Here is a 24,367-nt window from a genome sequence, read left to right as displayed (position 1 = left end):
TCGTATAACTATGTGCGGGTGTTGATGATGTGCTAGACGGTCGTGTAGCTTCGGGTGGTGCTAAATGATAGGGCTACACGATAAATGATGACACTACACGATCAGTGTGAGTGCTAGACGATAAGCATGGAAGTTGAACGATAGTGCTAGACGATAGCACTAGACGATAGCGTTAAGCGTTGAGGAGGCGCTAGACGATGAGCTTAGATGCTAGACGATGCGCGGGCGCTGAGCAATAAGCTACACGATGTCACTACATGATGAGGTGAGCGCTACACGATAGGCTAAGCACTAGACGATGGGCATGTGTGATAGATGCAGATGCTGGGCGATGGCGTTGCACGATAAGTAGACGCGTTAGACGATAGGCAGATGTGTTAGATGATAAGGCATCGGTGCTACATGATGGAGCTAAATAATGGGTGCAGCAATAATGTGATAGGCTATGCGCAAGATCGTTGAGAGCGAGATCATTGAGAGCGAGATCGTTGAGAGCGAGATGTTTACTAAAGGATTGAGCTACACGATGGGCGTTTAGTAGACCATGGAGCTAAGCGATGAGTGCAAGAGCTGCATGATGGACTAAGCGATGAAGCAGTGTTGAGGCTTACGTTACGCAAGGCTGATGAGCTCACTCGGACAAATGGCTATACTGAGAGATGGTTGAACTTGGGTTAGTAGAAGTTGGACGAATAAAGTTTCATACAAAGGAAGTCTTATGCATGAGGAAGACAACACAAATAGGTGTGTGGTATGAAAGTAGGTGAATGTCAAGGCAATAGTTGGTGGCAATACATGGTGCAAACACTTCAAGAGTAGGAGGTGTCTTGCATTGGAAGACGTAAGAGATGAGAATGATCATTTTCTTTAACCTATAAATAATACCACAAGATGTCTCTTCCATTCACAAGCCAAATTCTCTTCAAAGAGGGTAAGGAAGAGTATTAGAAAGTAGATTTGAAGGAGACCATGCGTCAAACATGAACGGCATGCGTCGGTCATGAAGTTCCAAGAGGAGGAGATCCTGTCGAACAGTGAAGTCTAGAAGTAGCATCAACTTGAGACGAGGATTTCTCATAGAATACTCATCTGTTTGGAGTGATTCTAAAGCCACCTGAAAGCTCTGAGAGTCTAGTTTTCAGAGTAGGGCTGTCGAAGAAGAAGCTCAAAGGAATCGAGCTGAAGAGTGAGAAAAAGACAGAAGGGTCAAGTTGTCGGTAAGCTTGGGCGAGTCTTGATGTTTTGATAATGCCGGCCAAATCACGAGGAGTTTTGAGCTAAGATTTTAAGGGACCAAAAGGGAGCCCGAGAAGATAAAGAAACTTCTAAAGAGAAAATTTCCTACCTAACCAAGGCGAGTGGTTATTTTTCCTGTAAGTCTTAAAGCATATCTTTGAATATATGAGTTTATGTAAATGCTTATGTTATGAATGAGTAAGTTAGCATGAGAATGAGATTATGTGACCGGGATGGTCAGGGGGTCAATAGACCTAGTTCTTAAGCCCAAGTGGAACTTCACGGGATGGTCAGGGGATCGGGGGGTCTAGTTTCTGAGCCTAAAACCCTTAGGCATGAAAGCGATAATTCATTTTTCGAATGGAAACTGTGGGAGGAATCTTGCATGGGATGGTCAGAGGGCCGACGGGCCTAGCTTCTGAGCCCATGAAAGGGAGAACTATGTGCACATAGGTTATGAATGTGAAATGTTAATTATCTACCATGTGTGTAGGTAGAGTTTGAGATCAGACTCATTCAAGGCTGAGGTTTGAGTATTAACCTCGTATATATGATATGCTTGTTATTTATGAGCTGAAATAGACTCTAGAAGTTGTTTACCACTCATTGAGCTTTGTAAAGCTCATCCTTTTCTTTCATGTTTTTCTTCCCAGGTAGCGAAAGGTGAGAAGTTCCAAGGTGCTGATAAGGTCAAAGTCTGCCACAAGCCACAGTCACTTAAGAGTTTTTGTTGTAAACTTTGTAGTTAAGTATTGGAGTTGTATAAACTTTACATTGTTGTAATAAAATGAGCCTAACTTAATCAGTTGTTGTATGTCTCCTTGACTTAAAATTTACTGAGAGTAAAGAGGTTCAGATGGGTAGTAGAAAGGGTGGTATCTGCGGTCCCTCACGCCTTTCCTCGGGCTCAGGAGGCGGGCTTGGGGCGGGGTGTGACAAGACATACATGAACCAACGAGTTCATTACATGTTACAATTACGTGAATCGATAGGTTCACTTTCATGTTTTTTAGGGTATGCCATCAAGCCACTAGACATGCGAGTTAGGGCGAGATAAATTATCTCCTTAGATGGTCATATAGGGACGGTTATAATACGCATGTCCCACTAGCCTCAAGTATTCACTACATGTGATTGCTTAGCCTGATCCCAGTAATGAGGTCACTTACTGAGTATTTTATACTCATCCTTTATGTTTACATATTTTTTTAAGTAAGGGCAAGGATACACAGGCGAATGATAAGAGAAATCCATGATAGTACCAAAGGGACCAGACAAACGCTTGAGTTCTTGTGTTGTTTTCATGTTTTCCTACTTTTCATGATTTATATTTTGATAGAACTTAAGTATTTGAGATTTTTTTTTTTTGTTATATTCCCTTGTTTTAAATTTCTGCTTTTAAGTCTACCCCGAATTAAAACGCTATGAATCTTTGAGCTAAAATTTGGTTTGAATTCTTTATTAATTTAAACATGCCATCTTTCTTTATTTTAAATATAAATGTATAAGTACAAGTTTGTGCATGCATGAAGTAACAACCCTATTAGGTGTCTTAGAAAGTTGGATCGTTACATAAATTCTCTAAAATAGTTCTTTGTTTAAAAGAAATTAAATTTGGAGAGTTTCATGTATTTCTGCAATTTAAATTTTCCAAGAAGAGAATACTACAATTACTCCAATTTTAGAAGTTCTTTCAAATAAAACTTCTATTTTTAAAACTTAAAAAATGAAACTTGAGCTAAACTTAGAAAACGAAGAGTTCGGCTAAAAAATATGGATCAATTCTATAGTATAGCAAAGCTTTACAAAATAGATCTCAAGCTTGGTAATTTTTAGAGGAGAATTCATCCTCTCTATAAACTACACGAAGGTCTGGTCAAAGATCTAAAGAAGGAAAAAATCAATTAGTGAGAGATTTACACAAAAAGAAAAACATTAAATAAATATGGGAATGTTAAAAATATTATAATATGTGTTAGATAGATACCAAAACTTAGTGTCAAAAGTAAGTGGCCTCCTTCCATTACCACATGTGTTGGCCATATGTCATACAAGAATCTATGCTTGATGTCCAAATGCGCCACATTCTACTTGCCAAATCCCTTAAATAAGTGGTCATTTGTGGATTTTAAAACACATATATATTGCGCAAAATCCATGAATTTTTTAAAAAGTGGAGAATCTTGAGAAATTTTCATATTTTATATTTTGTTATTTATTAATTTTATATATTATATTATATTTATTTTAATATTATATTTTATTGGTATACATGTTTTTGTTATGCTCCTCAAGTTCACAACACATTATCAGCACAAACTCTTATTGTTTCCTCCGTTGAAGGTAGGTCCTAAAGGTAGGTCAATTTTTTTTCGCTTTATTAAATAAATTAAATGTTATTTTGCATATTTAGTACATAGTAAATTTCTAAAATAAATATCATTATCAAGAGATCCATATAAATATGTCATGACTACATTCATAAGATACATATCCAGACTTTCATACACGATTATGTCAATTAAATAACTTAGAGTAATTGCATCCACCATCGGAAAATATGTCTCCTCATAATCATTATCGGGTCTTTGTGAGAAACCTTGTGCAACTAGTCTTGCTTTATATCTTGTGACCACATTGTTTTCATTTCTTTTCCTCACAAATACACATTCATATCCCATAGGTTTGACAACTTCTGGTGTTCGGACTACTGGTCCAAAAATTTGAGGTTTTGAAAGTAAGTTTAATTTTGCCTCTATTGCTTCCTTCCACTGAAGCCAATATTTTCTATGTCGACATTCTTCAATAGATTTTGGTTCAAGATCCACATTTTCATATATCATATCAAGAACCACATTATACGAAAAAATGTTGTCAATAACTACATTCGTTTGGGTATTTACATCCTCAACCAAGTCTTTTTTACTATTAATTATTTTTCGTTTTTTAGGATTTTTATCTTTGGAACCCACTGTTCTAGGTTCATTAGTAACAACATGCTATGTTGGAATATCAATTTTCGATGGAACGTTTGTAGCTATTATATGTGATTTAGTTACTTTCTTTGCATCTAGTAATTGATTTACTATATTTTGCAAATTAATTATTTTCTGAACTTCAAGTTCACATTAATCTGTACAGGGATCTAAATGAGACAATAACGATGTATTCCAAGTAATTTCTTTTTTCAACTTCTAAATTCCTCCCCTTAATGTTAAAAAATTTGTCTCATTAAAATGACTACCAGAAAATCGTGTAGTAAATACATCACTCGTTAGGGGTTCAAGATATTTAATAATTGATAGGGAATCATAACCAACATATATTCCTAATCTCCTTTGGGACCCATCTTAGTACGTTGTGGTGGAGCACTTGGAACATATACTACATATTAAAAAAATTCTCAGATGGGAAATATTTGACTCATGATTATAAGCTAACTATAATGGCGAGTACTTATAATAGCTACTGGTCTAATGCGTACAAGTGGCGCTGCATGTAAACTAACATTTTCCCATACAGATGAGCGAAGCTTAGCTCTCATAAGTAATGGTCAATACTTATCCTGATTGACATACAATAATTATCAAAAGCTTGTAAATTCACCAGCATTATCAAGAAGAATAGTCTTAATTTTATAATCAGAAATTTGTATTCTTAGCTTAATTATTTGAGCAAGTAATCTTGTGAATGCAAGATTTCGACTTGATAATAAGCACATTTGTGACCATCGGCTGGATACAATTACACTAAGATATTTAATTGACCTAACTCTGTATGAAAGTCTGGATATGCATCTTATGAATGTAGTCATGACATATTTATATGGATCTCTTGATAATGATATTTATATGAGAATCCAGAAGGATTTAAGGTACCTGATACATATAAATCGAATTCTCGAGAATTGTATTCAATAAAGTTAAATAGATCACTATATGAATTTAAACAATTGGGACGAATGTGGTATAATCACTTGAGTGGATATTTGTTGAAAGAAGGATATCAAAATAATCCAATATGTTCGTATGTTTTTATAAAGAAATCATAGTTAGGATTTGCAATTATGACTGTATATGTTGATGACTTAAATATAATTGGAACTTCTGAAGAGCTTTCAAAGACAATAGAATAACTTAAGAAAGAACTTGAGATGAAAGATCTTGGAAAAATAAAATTTTTCCTTGGTTGCAAATTAAGCATTTAGCCGATAGGATATTTGTTCATCAGTTAACCTACACAGGAAAAAATTGAAAATGTTTTATATGGACAAAACACATCCATTAAATATTTCAATGGAAGTCCGTTCATTGGATATAAAGAAAGATACATTTCGATCTTGAGACGATAATGAAGAACTTCTTAGTCCTGAAGTACCATATCTTAGTGCAATTGGGGCACTTATGTATCTTGCTAATAATACAAGACCAGATATTGCATTTTCATTAAATTTATTAGTTAGCACTACAACAAGAAAAACCACCTTTCTTGACGTTTGCAATTTTAAATACTTGACGTTTTTATGAAAAAATGTCAAGAAATAGGTGATTTTAAAGAAAAAAACGTCAAGAATTGATATTAACAAGTCGGGATTGTGCATTTTTCCTGGAAAATACAGTACTTGATGTTTTAAAAATGTCAAGTTTAATTAATGATTTCTTGACGTTTTAAAAATGTCAAGAATACGAGGCAGTGTTGCAATGTTAAAAAGTAGCATTGCAATACTGCATATTTTGATGAAAAAATGAAAAACGTGCAACGCAACGCTCTCAATAGCTTTGCAATGCTACAGGTTTTGACGCGTACGAGTGTGGTCACATACGCTCAGAATTTCGTTCTCCCTCTTAAACGAACCTGATCGACCACATTTTCATTCTCCCAATTTGCTGCTGCCCTAGCTTCCCTCTCAAACGAACTTGACCAGCTGCCTCCCATGGAAGCATTCATGCTGCCGCCGCTTCCCTGTTGCCCTAGCGTCCCTCTCAAATGAAACGATGGGAATCATCATTTCGGAGCTTGGGTTAATTGGGTTTGTCGAGACGGAAAGTAGGTGCTTTCTCAGAGGAAGAAGGAATTCGACAGGTAAATTTTTCGAAAGCCATTGTAAAACTTTTTGAGTTTGGTTGTTATTTGAGTGATTAAGACATAGAATTGTTGGTTCATTAGTTATGATTGCCATGGTTACACACAAAAAGTAAAACCCAATGTGCTTGATAACTCCATTCATGTCATAGGATTCTTAATTCCAACTACCCAAGTAATCAAACCCTTCAAAATTTTCCCCAATCCCCCAAATCCCCTCCCTTCAAAACTGGTCTTTTGATTGTCGTTTCTACTGTATTGTTGGCATTTGAATTGGCTGTATGGCAGAGGGAAAGGATGCCCATTAAAGGCTGCAAATTTTGGAGAGGCAAAGGAATGCCCACCAAGTGTTCGATAAAAGTCCCCACTGAACTTTTTAGTGTAGGAAAAGGGTTGTCTGTTGCCCATGCGCAGGGAGCAGCTTGGTGTAGTGTATCAGTGTATGAGACATGACAGAAGAAGGAGAGTGGGGGGTGAGCGTGAGTTGCATATTTTATGTACTGTATGTGCATATAAACTTTTTGGTACGATGGTGATTACTATGACTTGTTTCTCAATGGAGTCTTTTGTTAAATCATATGCATGACTAGCTTGATTTTATGTTTGGGCAGGCTCTGGTTGATGATGTCTATTAATCTATTTATATATGGCTTATACATTAAAAGATGATGGTTCCGAAATAATGAAACTGAATGATATTAGGTGGAGAACGATCATTTTCAACACTATGCTTTGCTTTGGCATTACACGAAATGACTCAAGCCCCATTTCGAGTAATGGATGAGTTTGATGTGTTTATGGTGGACTACTGTCTCATTCTTGTCATCCTTTTCTATATTTCAAATATATTTCTGATATGGATAACCAAAGAGAATGTTGTCTAAAACTTATATTTGAAACATAAAAGTGTTGAGTCTTTTCACAAGTTTTCCAATAAGTTTACAGGATGCACTAAGTCGGAAAATCAGCTTAGACACTCTTGTGGATTTTGCATTGGCACAAGACTCAAAATGGATATTTATCATGCCGCATGACATTAGGTAATTACAGAGATATTAAATCTTTTCAGTCTCACTTGGTATGTTTGGAAAAAAAAACAAAGTTAAATGGCAAGTTTAGTTCCTAAACTTATAAGTTTTTGCTAATTGGTCCATAAACTTTAAAAATGTTTAAATTTGTTTTCTTTACTTGTTCTTATAAGAACCTGTTGGATGCAAATATGGAAGATGAGGGACTAAACTTGTAAATAATACCTTGAGAGATAGAGAGAAATTATTTTGTATGGAGTATTCTTCTTAATGCTTTATTATTTCATTTCAAATTGTGCAAATTTGGTATCTGAAGCTTGATTTTGGAATCGTTGAATGATTTGAGGATCAATAGATTTGCCTTGTCATTTGGACCAATGGTTGAAAGGCGTTGGATCTTGTTGGATTGGTAATTCACTTTGGCAAATTCATGACCAAGATGGGGTAATCAAAGACCATCAAGCCTTCGATACTAGTTTTAATATTTTTTTTTTTGGATTTGGTTTATGATAGTGTTTGAACATTACTCTTTGTAATCATCATTCATCAAATTTCAATGGTGGAGAACTTGATTTTCTTTTTTGTTAAACGGGTGGAAATTTAGTTTTCTTTGTTGTTGAATTCATGATGTTAAAGAAGTGAAGTTTTTATAAAGAGATATTGGTGGAAATTTGGTTGATATATAAGATTGAAAATGCGTGTACTGTTTGATGAGTGTATGTCATATATATACCAAATGTGATTGTTCGATCAAAATACAGGAGCAATTATAGGTAAAAATGTCAACATTGTAGATTTTTCTAAAAAAATCACAAGCAAATTTCTTGACCTTTTTCCCTATCAAGAACGTTCATATTCTTGACATTTCAAACATATCAAGTGTCAGTGTTTCTTGACGTTTTTTAAATGTCAAGTGTCACTTTTCTTGACGTTTTTAAAACGTCAAGAAAATCAACATTTTTGACACTGGATTCCTTGACCTTTTTATAAATGTCGAGAAAAGTTATTCTTGACATTTAAAAAACGTCAAGAAACACTGCTTTTGTAGTAGTAGTTCTTCTTCAACAAAAAGACATTGGAAGGAATTAAGCATATACTCTTTTATCTTCGAGGAACAATCGATATGGGTTTATTTTATTCAAATAAATCAAATTTCAATCTAGTTGGTTATGTAGATTTTGGACATTGATCTGATCCACACAAAGCTAGATCTGAAACAGGTTATCTGTTCACATGTGGAGAAATTGCTATATCATGACGATCAGTGAAACAGACCATAACGTCAACTTCTTCAAATCATGCAGAAATTCTTGCAATTCACAAGGTTAGTCGAGAACATGTATGACTAAGATCAATGACTCAACATATTTGTGAAACATGTGACTTGTCTTCTAATAAAAATCTTCTAACAGTTTTATACAAAGACAACACAACATGCATATCCCAAATTAAAGGAAGCTACATTAAAGGAGATAAAACAAAGCATATTTCACCAAAATTTTTCTACACTCATGATCTTGAAAAAAAAAATGGTGACTTCACTGTACAAAAAATTTGTTCGAAGGATAACCTGACAGATTTATTTATAAAATCATTACTAACCGCAACCTTTGAAAAATTTATGCACAACATTAGAATGTGGAGACTAAGAGATCTTAATGATGTTTTCATGAGGGAAAGTAAATATATTGTATTCTTTTAGGAGTATATATTATATGAAATATGTACTCTTTTTACTTCACTAGAGTTTTTTCCCATTGCGTTTTTTCCAGTAAGGTTTTCATGAGACATATTTCATATATATATATAATGAACATCTAAGAGGAGTATTTTAAATATTATAATATGTGTTAGATAAATGCCCAAGCTTAGTGTCAAAAGCAAGTGTTCTCCTTCCATTACCACATGTGTTGGTCATATGTCATGCAACAATCTATGCTTGGTGTCCAAATGTGCCATATGCTACTTGTCAAAATCCCTATAAATAAGTGGTCATTTATGGATTTTAGAGTGCACATATATTAGGTAAAATCCATAAATTTTGGAAAAAGTGGAGAATGTTGAGAAATTTTCATATTTCATATTTTGTTATTTATTTATTTTATATATTATATTATATTTATTTTAATATTATATTTTATTGATATCCGCTTTCTCTTAGGTTTACCCAGGGAAGAAATTTCTTGATGAAGGGAGGCGTGATTGTGGCGTGCATAGCCGCAATGAATTGCATCCCAATTGTTGGAAGATATTAAATTGCATCAATTTGTGAGGCAATTTGGGAGAACCTTCAAATTTTGCAATCAAATTAAGGGAGATAATTTGGGACAAATTGCAGAAATTGAAGTGCTAGTTTTGGAGGCATTGAAGACATTTGTTCTTGTGGTGACACTTATTGATGAAGCAATAGATTTGAAGTTGATTCTGTGAGTTCTTGTTGAGGAAGAAACTTACCACATCTCTTTTTAATGGACAACTTATTTTATTTCAAACTTCCTCGTTGAAACTCAGTTTTGAAAAACTGAATATGTACTTTATTTCAAACTTAAATTTGAATAGATTTTTAATTTAAACCTCATTAACAAAAAAAAAATTCTTAAAAAGGGAAAAAATCTTAATGAAATCAAATTAAATTTAACTAATTCAACTCCGAGGTCGGTTTCAAGTGTAGGTATTTTCTCGCGATAATTTAATTATCTCAACCTAGACAAAACTGTCAATAAATAGAGTTTCCTTGTAGCCAAATTCTATTTAAATATCTGAACTAAAGAATAATTTGAAATTCAATTGAGTAACTTGAAACCTTATTTATAGAAAATTCTTCGTTAGCTAATTTGAAGTACTTTCGAAAATGTCAAATAATTAGAATTTTCCATCAATATTAATTTTTAAATTGAAACCTATTGTATTTGAAGTTATTTAGAAATTTCAACTCTAAATCAAAATAGAAAGAAACTTGAAATTGAATTAAAAATTCAAATTAAAATCATTTTGCAACGCCAAATTAACCATATTGATATTTAATTTAAAAACTCCCAAATGAAACTAAATTTAAATTCAAAATTAAAGTTAAATTAGATTTTATTTAGAAATTCTAAATTAGAAATCAAATTAGTACTTATTTGTAAAATTCAATTAAAGTGAATTGGAACAAAAGATTTGGAATGGTAAGTAAATCTTTTTTTTTTTTTTTTTTTTTTTTGCTTTTAATTTTAAAGAAAATAAAAGAGAGAGAAAAAAAACACATGAATAACAACCATAACAAGATAATGGAAAGTAAATGGTGGGACCACTATCTAAAGCATAAAGACTATTATATTGGACACTTATAAACTAAAGTTTATAAACCTTTTAAAACACGGATTTAAAAGTTTAGGGACTAAATTTGCGATTTAATTAATATTTTTTTATATATATCGAGATACAAATTTAATGTTAAATAAACAATTATTCAAAGGCTTGAAGATAAATTATCCCAATTCATTAGATATACACGATCAACTTCAGATTTTATATATATACACACATATATATCTTCTCAAAGGGATGAGAAAATTGGAATACCAGGTAAAGTAGTTCCTGCATCGACAATGAAAATGTTCCCCGAGACGTATTGGGATGAGTCATGCAGTAGATATTGAATGAGTGTCGTTATTGCGGGTTCGGAAGTTCCTAATGTTTGTAAAGGAACTATTCTTTGTACTACATTCTTAAGCCAATCTTTTTCCATAAGATCCTTTGTAATTTCAGATTTAAACAGGCCAGGAGATATAGAATTCACTCTGATTTTGTGTCTTCCTAATTCCATGGCCATTACCTGTTTTTATCATAAAACAAAAATTTTTCAAAGTCATATTTTTATGTAATTTTAAATGAAAATTAGCTTAACCATACATTTTATAGCATAGGACTTAGATACTTCCTAACCCTATGTTTTGTACAAAACTTACAAATTTATTAGTCCCATAAATACCTAAAAATTTAAGTCAATGGACCTCTGTAATTTTCAACAGGGTTAAAATTTCACTTTCAACAAGTTTTATTCCATTTTCGTTCTTCTACTTTAATTTTCAAATATTAAATTTTAATTCTTGTATTTTCAAAAATCTTAAAATTAGTCTCTACATTTTATTTTTTGGTTGATTTCCTTTTTTAAAAACAATTAGTATCTTACTATTTCCTTTATAAGTTGTGAAAATATATCTGTATAATGCATTTTCTTACATGAAAATTATTGTTGTTATTTAACCAATTTTGATCAAAAGAATTAATTTGAAATTCTAAATTTAAGATTTATTGAAAATACTTGCATGAACTAAATTTCGACCGTTAATTGAAAGGACCAAGACTGGAATGGAACAAAAAAAATATAAGTATGGAAATGATATTGTAACCTTTTAATATATATATAACACTCTCTCTCCTGGTTCATTTGAAAATTTGTAAAAACACTTGTTCAAACACAAAAATTTCTAAAATTTGATGTCATGTTAAATCGCACAAATCAAGTGTTTAACCTGATGGATAGAGGTGTTCAAATAACCCGACAACCCGAACAACCTGAACTACCGAACCCAAAATGTAAGAGTTGAGTTAGGTTAGTTTTGTACTTCGGTTGGGTTGGGTTGAATTTTTCAATTTTTATTGGGTTGGGTTGGGTTGGATTGGGTTGTGGGTTGGCTAAAAAAAAATCTAGGTTGACCCAACCCAACCCGAATTTTATATATATATATTCCTCTTTGTTTAAAGTTTAGTTTCTTTGTATTGATTAATTTTTTAATTTTCAATATTTTTCTTTTAAAATTGTTATGATATTTGTCTTTGTTTAAAGTTTACAATAAATATCATAGATATTTGGTATTTAGCATCTTAATTTTATGAGATTTTAGTTATTAGTCATGTGTTGTATATAAATTTATATATTTTTCATTAAAAATAAAAAAAATAATAAGTTATAACCCAACAACCCAGCCCGAATTTTAAGGGTTGGTTGGGTTGGAAACTTTATTTGGGTCATTTGGGTTGTCAATCAAACCAACCCGAATTTTTGGGTTGGTCCAAAAAATACCTTCAACCCAACCCAATCCAACCTATGTACACCCCTATTGATGGGTGCAATAAATATATAAGTATGTATTAATACTTCAACCCTTTTCCTCACTTGTAAACTTGAAAATTTGTAAAAGACTAAACAAGTTAAGAAACAATATTATAGGGTTCAAACACAAAAACTCCTGATCACGAGTAACCCAAAAGCTTTAAGCGGATGGATTCTGATAACATTTAATAAAAACTTCCCGGTCGATCGAGAAAGATATAATCAAATTCATTCACATGCTTCTTGTAAAAACTAAAAAGAGTAAAGAAGTAGTGGAAACACGAGAAATTTGTACCTTTGTTAATGTGTTTAAGGCTGTCTTTGAAGAAGAATAGGCAATACATCCAGATTGTTGAACTCTATTAAGACCAGAAATGGAAGAAATATTGATGATGGAACCACCACGATTGGCTTTGTTCATGTGAATGCATATATACTTTGATACCAACCAACATCCTCTAACATTTGTGTTCATTACTTCATTCCATTCCTCTTCTGATAAATTCATTGGAGACTTTACTGTACCTATGTGTGTTGTAGATTTGGTTTAAGTAAGGGAAACAAAACCCTAATTATAATTAACGAGCGAAAATAATTATGGATATATGACATTTTTGTAGTTTAGAATTATATATATTCCATACATTTCACGACCTGTTTGATAAAGTTTATGTTTCTTTATTTCTTGCTTCCTGTTTTCAAGAAATAGAATCACAACTCATGTTGTGTCTATCTCATTTCATGTTTTTTTAAAAAAAAAAAAAAATTATAGAATAAAAAGAAGCATAAATAATTTGTATTTGATAACTATTTTGGAGTTTCTTTTTCTCAACTTGGGTTTTCTTGTTATTATTGTTGTTTTTTTCTTTTTTTATTTTAATGGTTTAACATGGAAATTAAAATTCAAACTAGAAGACAGTTTTTTTTATCCAAGTAACAACTTGGTTCCTTAAATTCAACTGTGATGTTTGATATGCAACGATTTAGTTTAAATTAATTTAAGGGTAATTATTTTAAATGGTAAGACAGCTGAAAATATTTTTAAGTATAGTAAATGTCACTGTCTATTAGTAATAGATCATGATAAATATCTATCACTGACATTGATAGATGTCGATATATCGTGATAGATATCTATAGCAATTTATCAATAATAGACAATGATATTTTACTATATTTATAAATAAATTGGCTCATTTTTGTTTATTCGAAAAAAAAAATCCTTAATTTAAGGATTTTTTTTGAACCGTATAGCTTTTTAAGTAGGTAACACATTTTAATAGTAAATGTGATTTATAGTTGGTGACAACTTAATCTATTTTTAAAATAGAAAAATCATGTTAAAGACATCTAACCAGAGAAAATAATAATAATAAATAGTAAATTCCTGCCCATGTGCAAGGGAAAAAAAAGAATAATAAGATTTGACATGATTTAATAGCTTTCCCATCCAAATCCACATTAAACAAAGTTTTCGAAGGGAGACTAATTCCTTATAAATGTGATATTACACTTCTAGATGGTTAGGTATTACAGTTGAAAATAAATGGTAAAAGACTTTATAAAGACACACAAATAAGTTTCTTGTTTGTTGTTTCTATTTTAAGTTTTTAGTTATAACATAAATGAAAAACAATTGTTTTGTCATTATTAACTTGTAAAATATAGCTGATGAAAATTTTAAAATAAATATGTTAAAAAAAAAATCAATATAATTGTTTTGAATTTGAGGGGCATAATAAAAACACAGCTGGTAATAAAATATAATATTAAAATAAATATAATATAATAATAAAATAAATCAAGCATAATATATAAATAAATAAAATAAAATAAAATAACAATATAAGAAATGAAAAAATTCTCAAAATTCTCAATTTTCCCCAATTTGTATGAAATTTGCCCATATGTGATTTTAAGAGTATTTCTTTTTTTTAATAAGTAGAACAAGAAATGGAGAAATTATCAGAAATAACACTATCAAGTTTTCTCTTTTCAAAACTAGCACATTTTTTGAAAACTCATTAAACTAGTTTTTCTTGAGTTGGAACATCGATATTTAGTTAAAAAATCTACTTTTTCGAATTGGTGGATCGTTTTGGACTTTATTGGTGAAATAAAAAAAATTAAGATTTGAGAAAATATAAAGAATCTTGTTAATTTTGTCTGAGATACCCAATATTCTTTATATCTCCCAAATCTTAATTAGTTTTTTTGGAAAAATTTTGATCTTTGAATCAAAAGATTTGAAAAATTAAGTAAGATTTGATATAAAATTGAGAAAGATTACTAATATTTAATATTGAGAAAATTGGATAGAATCTTGGGTTAATGGGTGACGATTTTGTCAGAAAGTCCAAAATCATCTATAAATGTAAATTTCTATGGTCGAACTCGGACGAGATGGACAAAAAAAAATTATTGTAACCAATTTTTAACGAATGATAGTAAAGACCCAAAAAAAATGCTTAAGAAAACAAAGTACCTCTCAAACCAGCATTGTTAACTAAGGCATCAATAAAGCCAAAAGAACTCCAAGCTTTTCTTATGCACTTCTCAATACTCTTTCCATCGGTACTAACATCAAGCTCCAAAGCCACAGCTCGACGGCTCTCCACTGTTGCCATGGAAGAGGACGACGAGGCTTCCAATGATGAGGAGGTCGAGAAATCGAGTCGATTAATTTCATCACAGAGAGATTGGAGTTTATCGATACGTCGTGCGGCAGCAATGATTTTGCATCCAGCTCTGGCAAGATCAAGGCAAAACTCTCGACCGAGCCCGGCCGAGGCTCCGGTCACCATCACTACTTTGCCGTTCAAATTGTTCCATGGCTCGAGCTCAAGAGGAGAATGTGGTTGGATAGCCATTACTTATGGTTTCTGAGAAATGAAGTTATGAATTATAGAAACTATTGGGGTACAGAGAAGGAGTTGAGGGATAATGTTGAAATGCAATTGGGAATATGTATATATATTGGGAAAAGAACAAATGAGGATTTAATATGTCACAAAAAAATTTATTTCTTGATGACGATTTGATATAAATTATAAATAAATTAAATAATTAAAAATGAAGTGTTAGATTCAAGTTTGAACTTGATTTGGTTGTTATTTTAGTTAATAAGAGTTTTAGATATTATTTTTTAGTGATATATTTTTGTCTTTTTTATAGTAATCATTTTAAAAGAAAATAGTACTTCTCAACTTTAAATAATGCATTTAAGCTTGGCTACGTATATAAATATATTGTAGTGGACATGTGTAGCATATTATCGGTGTAGGTGATCAAACTAAATATTGTTCAATAGGCATAAAATTCGAATCTCTTACTCTACATATTATGTATTGAACTGAAAAAAAAAAAAAAGAAAAGAAAATTCTAGACCTCTCACGACACTGGTTGGAGCATCAGGAGAGAACAGTCATCTAACCTCATTGCTGATTTCGTCAATCCCAACCAGTTGCTCCGCGGCCGTTGTTCGAATCAAACACAGACGATGATGCTCACGCTGCCCGCGACTGCCTAAAAGATGTCGCCAACCCCAATCGCCCAATCTTCTCTCTTTCTCGATTCAGTTTGAGTTTTATGATTTTTTATTTGTTTCTGATTTTGTGTTTCTCAACTTAGTTCTAACTGTGAAATGATTTGTATGAGTTATGTTGAGATATTTGGGCTTGAATTTATGTATTATGCATATATTTAGCCTATAATTAGAAAATTTGGTTATCGTCCTTTCTATAAATTCTCTATGTAAATCTCAAGTTGAGCCCAAGTTCTAGGGTTTATAATTTATCTGATTTCTACCTCCGTTGATCCACCGTCAATGCAGGCAGATCCATACCAGCGCACAACCCACACATTGCCTAGATGTCAAACCCATGCCCAATCTCGCCCACCGCTTAGCCATCTCCATTTTCTCCATCGTGGAGGGTTTCAAAAGTCTCTTTGGTTTATTTAATTGAAACTGGTTTGGTTCAGTATAATCGGTTCAATTTTGATTTGATTTGTTTGATCCAATTTTGTTTAAAAAGAAAAAAAAAAAAAAAACAAAAGCTTCGTTCATTTTGATTTGGTTTGGTTCAATCAAGCCTAGTTTTGGTTTGACTTTGTTCGTGGGTTTCGGCTCTTTTCTGTTCCATTTTCAAATCTAGCATTCGTAGATCTCAGTTTTCAGATCAAAAGTTCGTGGATTTTGTTTTAGATCTCTATGTTGGTCTCTATTTTCAACTTAGAAGTTTGTGAGTTCCTGCCTAGAAGTTCTTTGTATTCTAGGAGTTCTCTGTATTCTACTTCTTCATGGGTTTCTGTTTTCCACCCATATCTAATGTGTTTTGATTCAGAATTGCGCTTCAGTTTTAGTCATCCAATTACTTCAGTTCATCCTAGGCCTTAATTTATGTATTATGCATATATTTAGGCTATAATTAGAAATTTTGGTTATCGTCCTTTCTACCAATTTTCTATGTAAATCTCAAGTTAATACAGAAATTATTCATTCAAATATTGTTTCCGCAAATTAAAATATTGCTTTTTTGACTTTAAAGTGGTTTGTTTTAATAATTTCAGGAATTGTTTATGGGTGGTGGATGAGGAAAAAATTTTAGCGATTTGTTTGAAGTAGAGTATTTAAAAAAAATAAAATAAAATAATTCTTAGTAAGTTGAAATTTTAGATAAGTTTTTAGACTAAATTTCTTATTTATATGCTTGAAATCAATTTTAGATAAGTTTTAGATTTAAATGTTATTATTTTGAATTTCATAGTTAGATAGGTAAGTCTTAATATCAAGTTAAAATATTAGATAAGTTTTGATTAAATTGGTTTATTTGTATGTTGATCCAGTGGGTTTATTTTTTATGGTTTATTTTGTATATTGATTTAACTGATTTGTTTTGTATGTTGAGTTAATTAGTTTGGTTTTGCAGGTTAAGTTCAATAGTTTGTCTTTATTGTTGAGTTAAATTGTTTGTTTTCATGGATTCTTTTTCAAGGCATTGGAAAAAGTAGCATTTTTATGGAATTTTTTTAAATCTTTTTCTAAAGTTATTTCAATCCTCCGTCGGAAAAGGTAACTTTTTCCGATACTAAAATAGGTGACCATTGAAAAAGATTAGACATCAAAATCGTGAATTTACTGTCGGGATTGGTAATTGTCACACCAATCTTATCTTTCTATCAACGCTAATAGAAAAATGTCGGAATAAGTACTTCTTCCAACACCAAAAGACCAATTCCTAATTATTTAATGTAAAATCTTTTATTTTTGACAAAGAGGTTTTTTGGTATAGGAAAACCTTCTCTCCACAAGGCTTTTTCGATGACCATCCCAACGGTGAAATAGGCGTCCAAAAAGGTTTTTTTAACGTTTTTTTGGTCCATTGGAAAAGGCCAAATTTCTTCTAGTAGATCAATGTATTTATTAATTAGTTATGAATTTTCAGTATAATTGTAATGAAATCAATGAATTTGAATGAGTTAGCATGAGAATATTATTTTATTGATGTTTACTTACCTATGAAGGGAATAGCCTAAAATTGTAATAAGAAATCCATCAGTAGTGTTTACTTCAATCTGAAGTGGAAATAAAATATATGAAATTATTAAAACACCCTTTCAAATTTTCACCCAATTTAACTAAAAAATATGTTATAATTATTTTAAATGTTATTTTTTTATTTACTTATTCAGATTTTTATACCTGATTTTTTTTTAATTAGATCATGATTAAAAACAGGAAAAAATAAATCTGATTAAAAATCAAATATGGGAATCTCACTATCACATCTCCCTGTAAGGGAGAGATTGCTGGTTTGAAGAGAGCGAGAGCGACATTTGTTTTTAGTTAAACTTTGAATAAAAAACCCACCCATTAAAAACAAATTTATGAAATTGAAAGAATTTCGAACGGGAAAATTTCTAGAAATTTTTGCTTTTCATTTGTTTTTCTTTTTTTCTTTTCAATTTTAGATTATCCTATAAAAGAAAATTTTCAAACCCTACAAATTTTGACCTCGTTTCTTTGAAAGAAATTCTTATTTGAAGTCGAATCTTTACCAGATTTTTAGGTGCATTTTAACAAACGTTCTTTCCATTTAAAAACCACCTTGAAGTCGTCGTTTTTTTTCTCTTTAAAAGAAATTTTTATTCTTTTTTTCTATAGTCAATGGCAGATCTATTAAAGGGTCAGGGTATGTGTCCCCTCACATCATTTCTTATTACATATACATATATTATTTTTATTAAATATAAAAAATATTTCTTTATATATTGAACATATCTCAACGTGTACCCCCTAAGCCATGAAATGGTATTTTGCCTTAGCGATGGTGGAGGAACCCGATAAGTTGGAAACTAGAGTTTAATTCCATTGTGAGACCATTTTTTCTTTTTTATTTTAGTCAATTTTTGTTACTTAAAGTTTCATATATATATATATATTATATATATATATATATATACATATATCTTCATGTTTATATATAAATATTTTTTAAATTTTAGACTCATTTGGTTACTATTTGATTATTTTTTCTTAGTTTTTAAAAATTAAAACATATAAACACCAATTTTACATATAAGTTTTTTTTTACATATAAGTTTTTTACTATGTTATTTACTTTACTATTATTTTAAAATCACATTAAAGTTAGCGCAAGTTTAATTTTTAGTGTTTAAAATTATGACTAATAAGTATCTAAACTTTTAATTTTAACTTTAATAACTCCCTTATAAATGTCTAATAGATATATAAACTTTAATTTAGTGTATGAAAGTTTCATAAAATATTTGAAATGCTTAAAAATTAGTCGTTATTAGATAAAAAGTTACTTTTGTTTCTAATTGAACCTCATAATTTCAATTTTGTAGCCAATAGTTACATTATTTTTTAAAAAATAATGTAACTATCGAGATTTAAGTTGAATATTATATCGATCCATTTAAAATTATATTTAGCTAAACTTTGTACCCCTCTTGCATAATATCCAGGGTTGGCAACAGGACCGGGACAGGGTGGGGGGACGTCTCCTGTCCCCGGCCCTGTAGGGGAATTTGTCCCTCATTCCCGTCCCGTCCCCAGATGGGGTACCAATAAATTCCCCGGTTTGACCCATCTCCGCTAGGTCGGATTTTTTTGCCAACCTTAATAATACCCTGGTCACCACTACCTATGATAGCATGGGATTTTAAATGGCTAAGAGGAAAGATTTTTATTTTTTATTTATTTTTTATTTATTTATTTGTTTTTTTGCCTATGTCGGACATTCCCAATAAAAATTGAACAAGTAAAAAAGATATGTTAAAAAAACTAGTTTATTTTTATTTATTATTTTAATGTTAGTCTTAAAAAGCACAAATTTTGTTAGGTTAGAAATAGTTTCCCCTTTTTTCTATGGATTGGTGCTACAAAGTATTGAATCATTAGCTAGAATTATTGATTCCTATTTGTAGACTTATTAAAACTTTAAATACAATTTTGTAAACTTGTTGGGTAATTAAGATACTATCTTAGGGCTTATTAGTTAACCATTTGGACTTTTATTTTTCATTTTAAAATATTTATCCTATTTCTACTCAAATTCTTACCACAATTTTAATATTTCTGTGTTAAAAGAGTTGAACGGTTAGTCAAATTCAAAAAAGTAAAAACGGTCTTTTTAAAAACTATTTTTTATAATTTATAAAATTTGGCTTGGATTTTAACATATTGATAGAAAGTATATAACTAAACAATAAGTTTAGAGGCGAAAGGGATGTTTGTTGACTTAATTTTCAAAAATTAAAATAACAAAATCAAATAATTATCAAATGAGATCTTTATTATTTGAATGTAATTTCTTAACGTATTGATATTCATGTATTTGGTGGACTTATTAATTAATTTTAGTTTAATTTATTGGTTATTAAATTTAGACTGAATCACAAAAAGTACTCTTGAATTTCTTTACAAAATAGAAAAATTATTTTAAATGACAAAATTGCTGAAAATGTTTATAAATAATAACATAATATCACAAATAGACAATGATAGACCGTGATAGACTACTATATGTGTCTATCATGACTCGCATAGATGTAAATAGTAGTCTATCACGATCTATTGCAGATATATAATGAAATTTTGCTATATTTATAAATATTTTAGTTTATTTTTCTGTATTTGAAAACAATCCTAAAAAATACTCATATTTTTTCTAAAGTTGCAACACTTTTTAATCTTTTTATAAAATGTTTCAAAATTACCCTTGAAGTAAAAAAGTCAAATAAAATTTTACATGAAATTTTGAATCTAGGAAGGAGTGTAGCAAGTGACTTGAGATGGTGCTACTAATACCCTCCTAGCATGGTATATTTCAAGCAACGATTATCTAATTTTTTTTATTAAAAACATATAATTGAGTTATTTCCTAATCTTATTTTTTTTTTTAATTTTTAAAAAATTAAGTCTATTTGATTTACATCTTTCTTATATACAAAAGTTGAATTCTTAGCCAAATTATAAAACTCAAAAAAAAATTCTTAGCCAAATTATAAAACTCAAAAATAAAATTTTAAAAACTAATTTTAATTTTCAAAATTTACCAAAGTTTTTTAATGGGTAAAAAGTAAATAACAAAACAAGAAATCTAGAGATGATAGTGAAGTTTGTAGAGTTAACTTTAAAAAACAAAAACTTAAAAACCAAGGTTCAATTTGATATTCATTTGTTTTTTTTTTTAAAAAAAAATTAAATTTATAGACATTACTTCTACCTTGTTATATACATTTTACTAATGGTTTAAATAACTAAGCCAAAATATAAAAATTAAAAAATAGATTTAATTTTTTTTTTAATTTTAAAACTTTTACTAAAAATTTATACAAACTAAAAATAAAAAAAAATAGATTTAATTTTTTTTTTTTTTTTTTTTAAAAAAACGAAATAGTTACGAGTGGAGTTCTTTTAGGACAACAAAGTACGAGGTTAAGGATATCCAATTTTCTGGCATACATGGGTCCGTCGGCGGGAATCCCTAAACAATGGGAGGAGTGAAAGGAAAAAGATCCATGTTAGCTAAACGAGGTTCAATCCCTCTTAATTCCTAAACTTTTATAAAGATAATAATTCAATCCTAAATTTTTGTTTGTAATAATTTAGTTTCAATATTTTGTTTAATAATTTAGACATCGTTTGGTAACTATTTAATTTTTTGTTTTTATTTTTAGAAAATAAGTTCATTTCATCTACATTTCTTACAATGATTTACATTTTTACAATGATTGAATTCTTAGCCAAATTACAAAAATAAAAACAACTTTTTGAAACCTAATTTGTTTAGTTCTCAAAATTTGGCTTGGTTTTTTAAACCATTTGTGAAAAGTAGATAACAAAGGAAGAAATTTGAAAGTGGAAGTAGTGTCTATAGGTGTAATTTTAAAAAACAAAAACAAAAAACAAAATGGTTACCAAAGTGGGCTTTAGTATTTAATATTTATTATGTAACAATTTAGTTTTTGTATTTTAAAATTTGTAATGATTTAGTCTTTTTGATGGGTTTTTTTTAACACTAGGGACTTAATTGTTACAAATTTGAAAGTACAATAATTAAATTGTTACATACTAAAATTCAAGAACTAAATTGTTAAAAAACTTTGGTACATGGACTAAATCAAAAGAAACTAAAGTTCAAGAACCAAATTGTAATTTTCATGAAAGTTTAGGGGCCAAAAGTGTTTTTTAACCTAAGAAAAGTTATTATTACTATTATTCTAATTATATATGTATAATATTTAAAATTTGAGTTTCTTTTAAGGGGAATTTTCAAAAATAGAAAAATAAGTGAAATTATTTACACAAAATAGCAAAACTTAATATTCTTTGATAGAGACGGATAGAAGTTGATAGAAGTCTATCAGTAATAGAAACTAATAGAAGTTGATAGAAGTCTATCAGTGATAAAAATTAATAAAAGTCTATTATTGATACAATGTGATAGTTGCTAATAGAAGTTTATCAATATCTATCAATATGTTTTTTTGCTATTTCTATAAATAGTTTGACATTTTTTTTAGCTATGAAAATTTTCCTTCTTTTCTCATTAAATTGAAGTTTTATTGTTTAATGACATGAGTAATTTATGCACATACATACAAAGATATGTATATGATTGAATCCCTTTAAAGTTTTATGTATAGATAATAATATTATACCAAAAATTTGATATGTTTGAACCATTTTTAAACTCTTATGTATAAATTAAAAAATAACTTAATATGGGATTATATTTTATTCCATTTAAAGAGTTTAAGAAACATTTAATTTATATTGAAAAACTAACTATTTAATTAAAAAAAATTCTTAAACAATCATTTCATTGATTTTTTCTTAAAAAAAATTAATCTCAGAATAATTTTCAAAAACTCAAACCTTACAAATTCTTCGGGGAAATTTTCATATCCACCTCCGTTTAAGTGAACATAAAATTTCGTAGAGATGAAGAATGAAATGGAGTGAAAAGAGAGACATATCTTCAGAATAATCTCTTGCTTAGGGAGATAACATGAGAGCATTCTATGTTTGTTTATTATCTATTACATGTAAGTTTAATTATTAAAACTGGGGAGAAACATGTTTTCTAATTTATTAATTGGATTTTAATTACGAGAGCTTGGGAGACATATGCTCATTAATTTATTATTTGAAATTAAATGATGAGAAATTGATACTTGAGACACACTAACTCGTGCTCATTAATTAATTCATCAATTGAAATTTTATCATAATGACGATCGAGAAGCACATATTTATCAACAAAATTTCACTTACCCTTTTTTTTTATTTAGTTTAATTTTTATAGGGATAAGAGATTGAACCATTGATTATTGGGATGTTTAATTCACATCTTATCCACTATATTACGTTTCAATTAATATTTCTTATCTTATTACTTTTAATAATTTTTTCGAAGTTAATATTGTTGGTGTATAAACCTCATTAGGTCACTCTTTCCCTTGATCTAAGTTGACCTGCAAGAGAATTTGTATTGATGTGCTACCAAATCAAGTACACTCTAATGCCTAAGTTAATTAGTACATGGACAATTAGCACAACTAATCACATGAAATATTGTTTATTCTTTGAGGTGATGGAACAACATTATTTATTAGAGTCAATAATATATGGCATCTACTTGGGACATATTCAACGTTGGTGATGTTAACAAATATGTGATTGTCAAGGTTGTAGTGTTTTGGTTTGAGCTCGATTTAGTCATTTTGGCTTTGTCGAATGGGTGATTCAAATCTTGGGGAAAAATGAGATTTCCTATACTTTTTGAAAATGAAATTTTTTTCACCCTTTGCTAATATCAAATTTAGATAAAATTACTAAAACAGAACCTTACGCACGTGGATTGAAATCTCTCACCCTCGTTCTTGGTTCCCTTTCTAATCTCATAAGTTTGTTTGTTTGTTTGTTTTCATTTATGTTATAAGAAGATGTTGATTGGGGTTGAATAATTGATATTTTGTGTTTTTTACTTTAAAAAAAAAAAATCTCGATTGGATTCTCAAAGAAGGTATGTAAAATTATTGTGTCTCATTTACACCCCTAATATATCATGATATTTACGGTCGATACTTCTTAAATTAAAATTAATATATTTTGTTTTAGGATTTTTATATTTTTGCATGCAAACTCATCATTATTTTTGTATTGAAAATATTGTTTTTCTTCTACACGTCCCATACGTCCCATATTAAGCTAGGTCCTATAGAGCATATCATTTTACATTTATTTATCCATAAATATGTCATGAAATGCGTTCATACAATATGTTTTGTCTCTTTGAATCTAGGGATAGGTGGAGAAAATTAGGACGTATTTGATAGACAATCTGAAAACAAAAATTTGAAAATAAGAGATTTATAGTAGGTTCAGAAA

The 24,367-nt window shown here is 29.9% G+C and overlaps 1 protein-coding gene across 6 annotated transcripts; it reads left to right on the top strand.

Moving 5' to 3' along the window:
- The first annotated feature begins 6,010 nt into the window (after positions 1-6,010).
- LOC120072660 (structural maintenance of chromosomes protein 6B-like) lies at positions 6,011-9,838 on the top strand. Of its 6 annotated transcripts, none has more exons than XR_016528084.1 (5): positions 6,011-6,318; positions 7,021-7,118; positions 7,264-7,358; positions 8,552-8,670; positions 9,508-9,838. XR_016528084.1 is itself a non-coding variant. In XM_039025095.2 (5 exons), exons 1-5 carry the CDS (start codon positions 6,231-6,233, stop codon positions 9,616-9,618), a joined length of 486 nt encoding a protein of 161 aa, XP_038881023.1. In that variant the 5' UTR covers positions 6,014-6,230; the 3' UTR covers positions 9,619-9,838. The 6 variants fall into 6 exon arrangements, 3 of the variants coding, with proteins under 3 accessions (XP_038881023.1, XP_038881024.1, XP_038881026.1); XR_016528083.1 differs by having other exon boundaries at positions 6,014-6,318; positions 8,556-8,670; positions 9,518-9,838; XR_016528082.1 differs by having other exon boundaries at positions 6,014-6,318; positions 8,556-8,670.
- The last annotated feature ends 14,529 nt before the right edge of the window (positions 9,839-24,367 follow it).

This window comes from Benincasa hispida, chromosome 3 (genome assembly GCF_027475165.1).
Source record: "Benincasa hispida cultivar pf3 chromosome 3, pf3_genome.v1.1, whole genome shotgun sequence".
NCBI lineage: Eukaryota > Viridiplantae > Streptophyta > Magnoliopsida > Cucurbitales > Cucurbitaceae > Benincasa > Benincasa hispida.
The sequence above is the reverse complement of the archived record's forward strand: the minus strand, read 5'-3'. Positions and strand labels throughout refer to the sequence as shown.

Excerpts from the sequence above, each read along its gene's own strand:
- LOC120072660 (XM_039025095.2), top strand. The coding sequence starts at position 6,231 with ATGGGAATCATCATTTCGGAGCTTGGGTTAATTGGGTTTGTCGAGACG. Across the intron at positions 7,119-7,263 it reads ATGAGTTTGATGTGTTTATG|GATGCACTAAGTCGGAAAAT; the intron begins GTGGACTACTGT and ends ATAAGTTTACAG. Across the intron at positions 7,359-8,566 it reads ATCATGCCGCATGACATTAG|GTTATCTGTTCACATGTGGA; the intron begins GTAATTACAGAG and ends GATCTGAAACAG.